The sequence below is a fragment of the Microcaecilia unicolor genome, chromosome 5 (genome assembly GCF_901765095.1).
Source record: "Microcaecilia unicolor chromosome 5, aMicUni1.1, whole genome shotgun sequence".
Lineage (NCBI taxonomy): Eukaryota > Metazoa > Chordata > Amphibia > Gymnophiona > Siphonopidae > Microcaecilia > Microcaecilia unicolor.
This window is the reverse complement of record NC_044035.1, coordinates 58,768,439-58,782,374: the sequence shown is the minus strand read 5'-3', so window position 1 is coordinate 58,782,374 and position 13,936 is coordinate 58,768,439. Positions and strand designations below refer to the sequence as shown.

Sequence of the window (13,936 nt, the reverse complement as noted above, 5' to 3'; positions counted from 1 at the left end):
ATCACCGCCTGCACACTTCAGGCATGTGTCTGAGTCCCGGAGGGCAGCTCGAAATGCTCTGTGCGGCGAGATGTGGAGGCGTAACAAAAACATACTGAATTTCACACCATGCCACATTTTCGGTCAGTCTATACGCCGATCGGAGGCACTCTATCTGCTCGTGACTGAGGTGAAGACAACTCCTGGTTCCACCCCTGCGTCACCCTAGACAAGTCAAGCTCTGGTACTACAGATTATTTTAACGACAGGTTACATATTACTAACAGAAGATCAGCAATTTCATGTTTGAGTTCTTCGAGTACCCTTGGATGTATGCCATCCGGGCCAGGTGATTTAACTCTTTAATTTGTCAATTTGGCTCAGTACATCTTCCAGGTTCACAAAGATTTCTTTCAGTTGCTCCACATCATCACCCTTGAAAACTAATTCCAGTACAGGCAGATCTCTTACATCTTCTTCCGTAAAGACAGAAGCAAAGAATTCAATCAGTTTCTCCGCTATGGCCTTGTCCTCCCTGAGCGTCCCATTTGCTCCTTCATGATCTAACAGTCCCACAGATTCCCTCGCAGGCTTTCTGTTTCTGATGTACCTGAAAAAATTGCTACTGTTTTAGCCTCTGCAGAAAGGCTCTCTTCAAATTCTTTTAGCCTTCTTTATTAATGCTTTGCATCTGACTTGCCAGTGCTTATGTTGCTTCTTATTTTCTTCATTTCTGTCCTTTTTCCATTCTTTGAAGGACAACCTTTTGGCTGTAATGGCCTCTTTTACGTTACCTTTTAACCATGCTGGCTGACGTTTTCTCTTCTTTCCACCTTTGCAAATATGTGGAATGCATCTGGAACTGGGCTTCCAAGATGGTATTTTTGAACAACATCCATGCCTGATTTAGTGTCCTAACCTTTGCAGATGATCCTTTTAGTTCCTTTTTAACCATTTTCCTCAATCTATTATAGTCACCAATTAGAAAGTTAAATGCAGCCACAGTAGATTTCCTTTGTGGATTCATTCCAGATAGTAGCTCAAACTTGATCATATTATGATCACTATTTCCCAAGTCATTATTTCCTAGCATCAGTTCCACTGTTTTGAAGCAACAGGATGTACTGAAGCAGATCTATTAGGGCGGGGGAAGACAAGGCCCCCCCCTGAATGATGGCTCTGGACAGCATGTCCAATCTGTAGTGCTTATCAAAAGATTGAAGCAACAACAAAAGTCGCTACCCTGCAGATCTCCTCAGGGGATACTGCTCAGGCTTCTACCTGGGAAGCAGCCTGAGCCCTAACAGAGGGAGCAGACAGCCATAGGACCAGACTGAGGTCCCAAGAAGGAAAGGAAGGATGCGCCTCCCCCTTTAGAAACTGAGCTACCTCTCTTTGCAAAGCCAGAGAGATGCCCTTCACCCTCCTCCGAAGGATGGACAACACAGCCACCTGGACCCTCAGGGAACTCAGCCCCCAATCCAGGCCCAGCTGCAGAAAACCCAAAACATTGGGAACTTGAGCCCTCAAAGGAGATAGGGACTGTTCCCCGCACTAGGATACAAACACATGCCAGATTCTGATATAAACCAGGGACATAGAAGAATTCCTGTAACAAAGCAGGATAGAAGTCACTGTGAAGGAAAACAAATAACTGTTGCCTCTTAATGGCCATACCATAAGCCAAAAAGGATCAGAACTTCTATCTCTACCGGCCCTTGCCGAAGCAGACCAGACTGTTGGGCAGCGGAAGCTGGTCCTCCACCAGCAGACGCCGGAGATCCGCATAACAAAGTCTGCAAGGCCAATCTGACGCCACCAGCAAGACCAGATAAGGACAATGCACAATCCTGAGCAACAAGCAGCCACTGAAAGGCCAAGGAAGAAAGATATAGTGAGGATCCACTACCAGGGCATCAATTCCCTGACGCATCGGGTCCCTTCGGCAACTGATATGGCACTCTGCCTTTTAATTGGCTCTGGACACCATCAAGTCGAATTGAGGAGGCTCCTAGCGGTCCACAATGAACTGGAAGTCCTAAAGCCCCAGAGCCCATTCTCCCAGATCCAGGAGAGAACGATTGAGAAAGTCCGCCTACACACTATCACTGCCTGCAATATGGACTGCTGAGAGAGTCTGCGGATGCATCTCTGCCCACCGACAGACTCGCCCCCTTCCAGATTCTGCCCTGCTTGTTGATGTATGCCACCACTGTGGTGTTGGCCAACATCATTATGATTATATTCTCTTCCATGAGCGGCTGAAACTCCCACAGAGCCAGACTGTCCAGGTCTCCAAGTGACTGATGGTGCAGTGACACCACCTGGGTGCCCTGCGCCACATGCCCAAGACACTGAGCTCCCCAACCAAGGAGACTCATATCCGTGGTGACCAGCACCCACTGATGAGGATCCAGAGAGACCCTCTCAAAAGGTTCACTGGATTGTCCCACAAGGTCAGACTAATCCTAGCCCTGGGCATGACCAAAAGAGACTGATGGAAGTCCTGAGAGGCCAGCACCACCAAGACACCAGGGCCTGTTGTAGAGGGCACACGTGATCCCCTGCCCATGGCACAACCTCCAGAGTCACAACCATGGAGCCCAGGAGCTACAAATAGTTCCAAACCGTGGGCTACAGAAGCTCACACAACAGGCACCTCTGCACCTGCAGCTTCTCCGCCCACTCCTCCAAAAGAAAAAAAACATCCCCCGGCTCATGCTAAACTGGACTCCCAGGTACTCCAGAACCTGCGACGGAGTAAGGTGGCTCTTGGATCAATTCAAGACCTGCCCAGAGACTCCAACCTGAGAAATGGCCTGATTGGTCCCTGCCACTGAATCCTCAAATCAGCCAGTCGTCCAGGTACAAGTGAATTTGAAGCCCCTGGCGCCGAAGATGCACAGACACCATCAACACCACTTTGCAGAATATGTGCAGCGCCGTGCCAAGGCCTGAAACTGAAAGTGTTGCCCCAGTACACAGAAACAGATACCTCCTATGATGAAGAACAATGTGAATGAGGAGATAAGTCTCCATAAGGTCCACGGACACAAACTCCCTGGCTGCACCAACACAATGACTAAGCACAGAGCCTCCATCTGAAACAGCTGGACTCTGAGACAAGTGTTGACCCCTTTGAGGTCCAAGATGGGTCAGAAGGAGACACCCTTCTTCAGGACCCTGGGAGTACCCATCCAGGCTATACTCCACCAGTGGAACAGGTTGTACCGCTGCCATATCGCAGTGATGCTGAAGGCAACTAACGACAGCCTGGCACTTTAGAGCCAAGCCGCAGGGAAAGGTCACAAAGGCTTCTGGAACTAGATATATGAAGTCCATGAAGTACCCCTCTCAACCATCACCAGAACCCACTGATCTGAGGTGATGCGGACTCACTCGCTGCAGATGAGAAACCACTTGCCTCCCATGGGAAATGAGGGACCTGGTGCACCACTCACTGGGCAGGCTGAGCAGCTATGGTCCTACCGGAAGGACTCAAGGGCCCAGCTCACTTGGGGCCTTGAAAGGACCCCTGTTTAAATTATCTACTCTGCCGTTGCCTGGGCTTAAGGGCGCCAAGTGGATCTGAAGCGGCCAGCCCCCCGGAGGCCAAGGAGCACTGCGCACTCTTGCCGCAGCTCCCCTATATTCCTCACCAATTTCTCCAAGTCATCACCAAAGAGCAGCTCACTCAAAAGCTTCTTGGAAGCCTGCATATGCACACAGTGGCGAAGCCACAACCAATTGCGACCCTTGACACCACCACTGAACGGGAAGCCAAATGGACCAAATCATATAGGATGTCCACCCAAAAATGCTGACCCAGAATCCAGGCAAGTCGTCTCTGGGGTCTCCAGCAATTGCTGGAACCATTACAGCATAGAGCTACGTAACCACAACAAATTGCAGCCTCAATGCTGGGGCCCTCACTGAAAAAGCCAGGTTGGGTTGCTGCTCCACGTACTTTGAATGGAGCTCCCTAAAGACCGAGTCCCTTGGACAGGTTCAGCGATCACCTTCGTGACCACCATAACCAGGGAGTCCACCCTTCAGGAAGACCCAACACTTCTCCACCTCCTCAGCAAAGGCACAGAGAAGAGCAAGAGCCTCAGGCGACCCTGAGGGGACCATCCAGGGATTCCCACTCCGCCATCAAGTGGATGAGGGCCTTATGAAGCAGAAAATGCTTTGGGGCCTCAAGGGACCTGCTGCAGGAGGCTTAAGTATAGCCAAGGCCCCTGCAACCTCATCTAAGAGACAAGACAGCTCCTCATAGTAAAAGTGATGGAACCCATGGGATTGTTCCTCCACAGCCTCCCAACAGGGAAGGTCATTGAAACCAGAGTCCACGGAGAACTGGGAGCCCAAGAGAACCTCAGAGTCCTCCTCTGCTCCCCTCTGAAGAACTCAGACACTCCCCCACCCAAATGACCAAATATGTTCTACAGCGATGCCCCCCCCCCCACCATCAAGACTTAGACTTCAACTAGGATTGTAAGAGAGCACTGTATAAGTTGGTTCACTCTGCAGACTTTAGATACCAAGGTGCTAAGCGGTGGAACTCGCTGCCAATGGCAATCAAGGGTCAGCCTGATTACTTGGTATTTTGAAAAAGATTGAAAGTTTTCCTCTTTAAGAGGTTTCTACACATTGATGGAGTGTGTTAGATTGTAACTGGCCAGCAATGGTTTATTATATAGTTCTTATTTGTATCTTATTTGTGCGACTCTGCTTTCACTTGATATTTTGTTTATGGTATTATAAACCTTGCCTGTCGTTTTATTTACTAAGACACACTGTTCGGGATAATGTGGGGTATAAATGTCAAAATAAATAAAATAAATGAGCTCATATTTACACACTATAAAAATAATCAATTATCCCTGCTCAACTGCTGGCTCTGGAGGATGTGCAGTGTATGCCACCAGCATGCTCTACCTCATGGCAGACACAAGAAGGCCTGTCTGACTACCCCAGCCTACCTCGGCCCTGGGATCCAGCATCTCTGCTTTCCCCAGCAATCTCTGGGTGCACCTAGAGGGAAATTCCCTACTTGGTATACCAGTATACCGGTAGGGATACTGCTGGGCAGACTTATACGGTCTGTGCCAGAGCTGGTGGTTGGGAGGCGGGGTTGGGGCTGGCCAGACTTAAACGGTCTGTGCACTGAAGAGGACAGTACAAATTTAAAAAAGTAGCACATATGAATTTATCTTCTTGGGCAGACTGGATGGACCGTGCAGGTCTTTTTCTGCCGTCATCTACTATGTTACTATATTAGTCCCTGACAAAGGGCATAAAGCTAGCCAAGAAAAATTGAAATTTTGTTTTTGGTATATGTGCTGTCGAAGCGAGCACTTTTGGAAAGCCTGGGAGCTGCAAGGGGAGCCTGTTTAGGGAAGGGGAGGGAGGGAAGAACACCCAAACAGGGTGAGAACAGGCAAGAAGGGTGGGGAGTGAGGGTTGGGGACCCACAAGAGCGAGGCAAAGCCTCACACAGTGGTTTTAAGAAGTACGACTGGGGGCTTTGGAGCCAAGCTTGGAGCTAAATCAGCTGCGGCTGTTCGGCTCGACTATACTATGTGGCCGCTGTGCAGTCGTGGTCAGCAGACCGGAGAGCTAGGCCAGGGTCAGGAGCACCGTCAGCATAACCTAGCACCTGCTGAACATACAGAAAAATACTAGATTGTTCCAGAAGCACCTTCCCTTATGCTATAGATGTCACTTGCAGAATTCAATTTTCTCTACCTCCACCTGCTGGTAAGAAGGGATAACACCCACTGGTTCAGAACAAAGGAGCTGATGACAAGAACATTTGACTTTTACCTTCCTATAATTTAATTTTTCATGCAGTAGCAAGGCTATGGCTTGAGTGTGTGCATCAGTTGCTTTAGTCTTTCAGAGAACAGTCAAATCTGAAAACCACCTAAAAAAATAAATAGGCTCATAAAGCTCACCCTTCTGCTTTATTATTGAAGTTAAAAACAGAGACTATAATGTTCTACCGTCTAAAAACTGCAGGTACCTAAAGTGGGGTATGTGATTTCTGGGGTTAATCACTTTTTTTATTGATAAACTAGTAAAAAAAGGCCCGTTTCTGACACAAATGAAATGGGTGCTAGCAAGGTTTTCCTTGGAGTGTGTATGTTTGAGTGTGTGTGACAGTGACTCTGTGAGAGAGAGAGAGAGAGAGAGAGAGAGAAAGAGAGTGAATGTGCGAGTGTGTGTGTGTGTGACAGAGAGAGTGAGACTGGGTGCGAGTGTGTGTCTGTGTGTGAGAATGAGAGTGTCTGCCAGGGCCCCCCCCCCCTCCCTCCGAGTTCCAGGGTCATCGTCCCTCCCTCTCTCCGAGTGTTCTTCCCGCTGCGCTACGGGCATCCGATGAGCCAGCGGCGGGTGCGGCTCCTGATCGCCGTGGCCTGGCTGCTGCTGCCCGTCCTGCTCTTTCCCATCGCCATCCCCGGCAGCACCGCGATCTGCATCTACTTCTCCCTACTCGCTGCTGCTGACAGCGCTCATCTTCTTCCCTTGCTCGTCCATCGTCATCGTGACCAATGAGTGCCTTTTTTCACAGTGATGTCAGCCTGTGTTACGGAGCCTAGCAGACCAACTCCGAAGAAGTCACAAACACAGGCAGCAAGACCAGTAGAATGTTGGAGGTGAGAATTATTATATAGGATGTTTCTCATTCTTTTAATGCTGTAATTAGTCCATACTAGAGGCTGAAGTTTTGCAACATTATGCTGTTGATACCACTATCTTGTGGTATAAGGAAGTCACATACCCCACTTTCAGTACCTTTACCTTTTTGCTCAGCGGGACACGTATCTTTCTGAACAAAGAATTTGTTACAATTTTGCTTACTTCTATCCAGAAACAAAGCCATGCGTTTTTCCAGGGACTCCAGGCCAGATGTTGAAGATTCATCTTCGTATTTTAATGGGATTGGAGTACTGGGATCAGCTGCAGGTAAGTCGCCTTCTCTCTCAGTACTGCTATCGATAGATTTCAAGCCCTTTGAAAGGAGAAAAATATCAAACCTTTTAGGTGTATGACCAGGCTTCTTTTAAAAGGTAACTCATTTTCCACAAAGCAGATTAAGAATTTACCTCAAGGACATAGCCGAGTACTAGCCGACAACGCTCCTCAGTGTCGTTGCAAACCGGAAATGCACAGCTTGGCTTGAGGGAATAAAAAACATTAGCTTAGAGGACGCTATGTCCTTTTACAACACTTTTGCTTGAATGACATATGAGGGGCTTACAACTATATGGAACACTACAGACATGCATGGGGAAGACTGCAATGAAATTCAAAAGGCTAATAAATTCATCTGGTAATATACTGTTTAAAAGAAAAACTTCACCTCACAAATATTGGTAATGCTCACCATCCATAAATATCAACTATTTTTTAATTTCATATTTTTTTGCTTTTATACATTGTTGAAGACAACACACTTTGGTAGCTCAGTATCTACAAATACCTTTAGATTTTATACAGGAGGCTCCTCTTTCACTTACCATACCCTTCAAGGATCCTCTCTCCCCTCCAACATTGCTTATTTCATAGAACCTGCCGCTTAGGTAGTGATTCAGGTAAATTAGAACAGACCGCAAGGTGGAGATAGAAAGGTAGAGGATTGGGTGGGTGGGTGGGGGGGGGGGGGGGGGGGGGGGAGACAGAGTAAGGGGTGATGCTGGACCTGGGGGGCTGAGAGGGCTGTTACGGATATAATTCATAACAAGTATGATGACGAATTCTTTTCTTTTCTAAAGTTCCAGTGTTTTTCATATTGGTTGAATGTCACTTCTTGTTACTTTATGTTGATTATGTGGATGTATTTATCATGTCATCAATAAAAATTGCTGAACCATAATAATAATAACATGTCCATTTCAAAATCTCTTATCGGTAGTCAGGTGTACTTGGTTGAAATTTGTTAGACCTAGGAGGTACTTGGCTTGAAGAAGTTGGGAAACACTGTCATAGAAGATGCACTAAGCTTTCTTGCTGAAATTCTAAAAGTGACACCAGCCCTGCATGAAGGACTCGTACATGTCTAACCTGTGACATTACTCAGCTTTCAGATAAAATTTAGCATCAAAGGGCTACCATGCCTTTCTCCAACACCAAAATCATTCTTCCCAGTTAAAACACAAAAGAAAATGTAACAAGTGTCTTTGCTGACACATATGAAAACTGTAAAAAAAAATGTCAACCCAGCATTCAAATACAATTAACACTGCAATTTTAAATGGCTACTCACTCTTATCTGATGCGTGGATTTATATTTCTCTGGTACTGACAACTCGCCAACAGACTGGATTATGGCCACAGCCTTGCTGTCTGCATGCACATCAGAGTCATTGTTATAGCAGCCATTCTCATCACTGTCTGGCAGATCTTCTTCTTCCTCCTCCTCACTGTAACTTTCATCAGAGTTCCCACTGGAAGGTGCCTCTAAACTTTCTTCCTTTTTTGGTTCATCCAACTGGAAAAGCTCAGACAGCATGTAATTGGCAGAAGCAATAATCTTTTTTTTTTTTTTTTTAAGAGAAAAAAAAAGAAAGAAAAGAAAGCAATTATACTAAACTGTGACTAACTACACAAAATTCAGTTAAGTACTGATTAACTTTTAGAAGCATGATTGCATTCAAAGCTCTTTCAATTGTGATGGATCATAAAATTACTGGAAGTCAAAAAACTATTAACAAGATTTAAAAAAAAAAAAAACGAAAAACCTGCATGCCCCTATTTTTATTCCTCTTTTTTCTGTACTTAACCCCTATTCTGATAAACTAAGAGACTGCTCCCCTTTCTAGCCAAAGGCAGGAAGGGAAGCCTCCTGAAAGGCTCAAGGCTTCTGAAGGTTTCAGTGACGGCAGGGATCCCACATGTAAGAGCTGTTAATCCTCCATAGAGCACCCACACAAGATGATATAGACAGGGCTTTAGCACATTGCTACTATGCTTTCTTAGCAAGGTCCAAAAAGCTAAAATGGATCACAAATGAGACTGGCATTGTCATTTAATATCCCTTTCAAAAGCTGTCACCCATAAATTCCTATAGCTCTTTCTACTACAGAACAATGTCATCACATTACAAGACAGCTTGATCTTTTATGAGAATAGTGTGAATCTACTTTATATGTTGTCCTTATAAAATGGAGCACTCATGGCTATGCCAGAGAGAGCAGGATGCCTAAACACTCCTATTTCCTTTCTGTGTTTTACTAACAGCCCTACTAATAGAAACAGTGGCAGCCAGTAAGACAATTCATTGTTGCTTCCAGGGCTATAATCTAATATATGTTAGTATGAAAACTAAACTAGAATCTGGAACAAGCTTCCTGTTGAAATACGAGTTATCATGCCTTACAGGGGCGTAGCCACGGGCGGGCCTGGGCCCAGCCACTTTCCTTCCAGGCCCGCCCACCCAATGTCCCTCGGTGCTAGTGCTGCTGCAATGACGGTTCCGTTCCAGCGTCCCCTCCCTCCAACTAGTGCAATGTATCGCTCTCCCTCCACCATCCCCCCCCCCCCCCCCCCCCACAGGCCTTTAAACTTACAGACCTCCGGCAGCGTGCATCAGCAACATGAGCGCTGCCTTTGGCCAGCCCCAGAAGCCACCTCTGAACAACGTCCCACCTACACGGGAAGCTGTACATAGAAAGCTTCCGGGACAGGCTAAAGGCAGCTCTTACATCGCTGATGCTGCGTGCCAGTGGGGCTGGAAAGCTTGGAGGCTTCAGAGCAGGGTAGGGGTGGAGAGAGCTGAGGTGGAAGAGTGTCGCGATGTCAGCCAGACCGTAGGGAAAGGGAAAAGGGGGTGGAGAGAGGAGGAAGATCACGTGATGCCAGTCTGAACGGGAAGAAGGAATCCTGTGCAGAAGGAATGGATCCTCAGAAGCTTAGCCAAGATTGGGAGGCGGGGCTGGTGTTTGGGTGGTGGGGCTAGTTCTGGGCAAGACTTCTACGGTCTGTGTCCTGAAAATGGGGCTGGTTCTGGGCAAGACTTCTACGGTCTGTGTCCTGAAAATGGCAGATACAAATCAAGGTAAGGTATACACAAGAAGTAGCACATATGAGTTTATCTTGTTGGGCAGACTAGATGGACCATGCAGGTCTTTTTCTGCCGTCATCATCTACTATGAGAGGCAGAGAGTGATGCCAGACCTCAGAGGAAGGGGGAAGAAGGATGGAAAGAGGAGGGAAAGTGATGCCAGGCCACATGGGAAGGAGAAAAGTAAAATATACAGGAGATACTGAAAAGCAGAAGATGGATGGGAAGAGAAGAGATAAAGATGGAGAGAGGGGGAGATGTTGGAATGCATTATGTAAAAAGGACAGAGGGGGCACATGCTGGATGGAAGGGGCAGAGAAAGCGGGCAGCACCAGTGGAAAGGGGGAGAGGGCAGACAGAATGGAAGAGAGTGCAACAGTGGATGGAAGGGGCAGAGAAAGCAGGCAAACGCTGCATAGAACATAGTAGCATAGTAGATGACGGCAGAAAAAGACCTGCACGGTCCATCCAGTCTGCCCAACAAGATAACCCATACGTGCTACTTTTTGTGTATATCCTACTTTGACTTGTACCTGTGTTCTTCAGGGCACAGACCGTATAAGTCTGCATGGAAGGGAGAGAGAAAAGGGCAGACGCTGGATGGGGCAGAGAAAGTGGGCAAATGCTGGATGGAAGGGGGGGGGGGGGGAGAGAAAGGGAGCAGATGCTGTATGGAAGGGAGAGAGTGAAGAGAAGATGAGGAAAGCAGAAACCAGAGATGACAAAGGTAGAAAAAAAGATTTATTATTATTATTATTTTTTTTTTTTTGCTTTAGGATAAAGTAGTATTGTAGTTGTGGTGATAAATAGAAAATGAAAATAAGGTGATCTTTCTATTAGACTAATTTTAATACATTTTTGACTAACTTTCAGAGACCAAAACCCCATCCTCAGGTCAGGACAGGATACCGCAACATACTGACCTGAGGAAGGTGGTGTTGGCCTCTGAAAGCTAATTGAAAATGTATTAGTCCAATAAAATGGTATCATCTTATTTTCCATTTTTTTTGTTTTATTTCTATTTGTAAAGTGGTGATTGGTATTTGTCAGGCTTTTCAAATTTACATCTGCTGTCTTTATATTGCACAGTACTAGGGGACATGCATCACAGTTTCTGTGGTGTTGCGTTGTATGCAGAATCTGACTTATTGGGGGTTCAGTTTAACTTTTGTCTACATATTTCTGTTTTTAGTTTGTGGTTACGTATTCTATACTTGGTGAGGATGTATCTGTGTTCTATGTGAAAAAGACATGGTTTCGTGTTGGCAGGATCATTTTTACTAATGTCTTGTGTAGTTTTACAATTGGTGTATTGATGTTCTAGTGCTCACTGCAATGTTTAAGATGCTGCCTTTTCCCAGGTGTTCTTCTGTATTTTGGTTGTTTTCCTAGGTACACCCTTGTTCTGTGAGTTGTGGATTACTATTAAAAATATTTTTTTTTCATATAGAGGAGGGGGGTGTTAAAAAAATGATCGGCCCCAGGTGTCAAATACACTAGGTATGCCCACTGCTGCAGATTTCTTCTTTTCGCCTGTCGCCGGCAGCGCTCCGACTGCTGCCATTCACACAGGCAGCTCAGCTCCCCCCGCCGCATCCATCTGGCCCTACGTAAACAGGAAGTGCATCAGAGAGGGCCAGATAGATGCGGCAAAGGGGAGCGGAGTGCCTGTGTGAATCGCAGCGCTGCCGAGGAACAAAAGCAGCAAATCTTTCTATAAAAGTTGGTTTGTTTTAGTTTTGCTGGTGGTGGGGGTTTGTGTTTATTTGTTTTATACTTTCTGCATCCAGGATGGCAACTCTGACCCAGTATGGTTACCTTTATGTTTTTGCTTTTGGAATTTATGTACAACATTCTAAATCGTGAAAATAGCTGCAAAGGAAAAGTGACTTTTACTGGAGAATAATGAGGCAGCATTGTATTTTTGTATGGTGACTTATTTTGGCTTATCGTGTGTTGTGTGTGGGGGGGGAGGGTTCTCTCCTGGGGCTTTAGCTACTATTAAGAGAGCCTGAAAACCGTGCCTATTTGAATTAGTTATTCACTCACGGATTTGTAAGTTATTGGGAGTGGGGTAGGTGTGCGGTAGGAGTAGGGGAATGGGCAGGGCATATCAGGTGCCCATCTATCCAACCTGTTGGCCCACCCAAAAATTGCCTTCTGGCTACGCCACTGATGCCTTATATCACCTTTCGTAAGGCATTGAAAAAAAATTACAGTACTTGTTAAATCAGTAACCTGATCTGCTGGTTTTAAGTTTTGTTTTTTTTAAATTTGTACTGTAGTATTATTTTTGTAAATTACTTCCAATTAGAAGTCTCTTATCACTGTAATCTGCCTGCACGATATGGCTAAAGGCAAAATAGAAGCAACCTAATAGTATAGAATAATTCCTACTTGAGGATGTCTGTCTTTGTTTAACAATTTAACACAATTTAGGAGCAATGTTCTGATAGTTCCATAGTGCTTTCTGTTCTGATTTTTCTTCAGCATCATGTTGTAAGCAACCCTGAAAGAAAATCAACACATAAAAATGGCTGAGAATGGAAATCAATTTCATCACCAACTTTCTAAAAAGATTCTTACTTCCAGCTGCTACCAAGCATTTGAAGACTGCAGGAAGGGGGAGGAAAATCAGTATAAGCAAAACCACAATTTCTTACAAATCAAGGTAACTTTAAAACCATACAAGAACGCAAGACCTTTGAAGTCAGAATGATTGAATATTTTAACACCCAACAGAAAGGACTTAACAAGGATCTGGGGTTCCTAGCGCATTACAAACCATAAAGCTGTATGTCTCTGTTGATCACCCCACCCCTCACCTATCCACACCCATCCTGTTAGAATATCAATGATATGCTTTGATGTCCCCATGCATACCTCCGACCCACCCCCATCCTCCCACCCCGTCAGACTGTCATAGTAATACTTGAATGTTTTCACTTATATACACTGTCAGCTAGCACATTTGCTTATTTCCGATCTGACGAAGGGCAACCTTCGAAAGCTAATCAAGAAATGTATTAAGTTATGTCCAATAAAAAAGGTATCATCTTATTTTCTTTTCCATGTTTTATTTTGTTTGATTTCTATTGATAACCTTAAGAGTGGACTAACATGGCTACCACACTCCTCTACTTACAAATCAAGAAAAATGCTATTTTATAGATAATGAAAGACAAAATAATTAGGGAGATATTTTTGGCAGGAGGGGAAATATAACATAGTCCATCTGATTATTCAATCTTGGAAGTTCTCACTACAGCTGGCAGTAGACAGACAAAAAAAAAAAAAAAAAACAGGTCAGAATAAAGGGAAGGCAGTAAGGCATTATTTTGTGTCACTCTTTGGTTGGGTCTATGCTGCTAAGCAAGATTTTAGGACACCTATACAGCAAGGAAAAAAAATTCACATTTTCAGTACAGTCCTCCCAGGCTTTTAGTAAAAAAAAGAACTTAATCAAATTATCAGGAAAGTTTTAACACACATCCCTCAAATGCTATGCTCCAAAAGAAAAATTTGCAGAAATATAAACACCACCAAGCAGCTTTTAACTTTAAAAATTCAGTCAGTCACTCCCAGTCTCCCCCATCACTTGTTAAATGCACAGATCATATAATGTATATTTCAACACAGACATGTCCATCAGCTTGTGCCCTCCTATTGCTACAAAACCAGCTTGTGTGTCATAACTATAAAGCAACACAGTAAACTTGAGGCAAAATATACTGGTTTGTTTCTCACAAACAAAACAGACCAAGGGTGGAAGAAGACCAAGTCCAAGTGACCAGCCCAAACAGTTTATTGGGACCCTACACTGTCCGTGTTTCGGCAGCATGCCTTCTTCAGGGGTCTAAAAACAAGATTTAAAATCAATATACAGAG

At 45.1% G+C, this 13,936-nt stretch overlaps 1 protein-coding gene across 1 annotated transcript in view; it reads right to left on the bottom strand.

Annotated features, from left to right (window-relative positions):
• Positions 1-13,936, bottom strand: part of EDRF1 (erythroid differentiation regulatory factor 1) — a 204,243-nt gene that overhangs the window by 118,037 nt on the left and 72,270 nt on the right. The window contains exons 11-14 of the mRNA XM_030202947.1: positions 12,446-12,557; positions 8,252-8,518; positions 7,092-7,163; positions 6,847-6,997 (exon numbers count right to left, since the gene is read on the bottom strand). Coding sequence (XP_030058807.1) covers positions 6,847-6,997; positions 7,092-7,163; positions 8,252-8,518; positions 12,446-12,557 — 602 coding nt within the window. The remainder of the gene's footprint in view (positions 1-6,846; positions 6,998-7,091; positions 7,164-8,251; positions 8,519-12,445; positions 12,558-13,936) is intronic.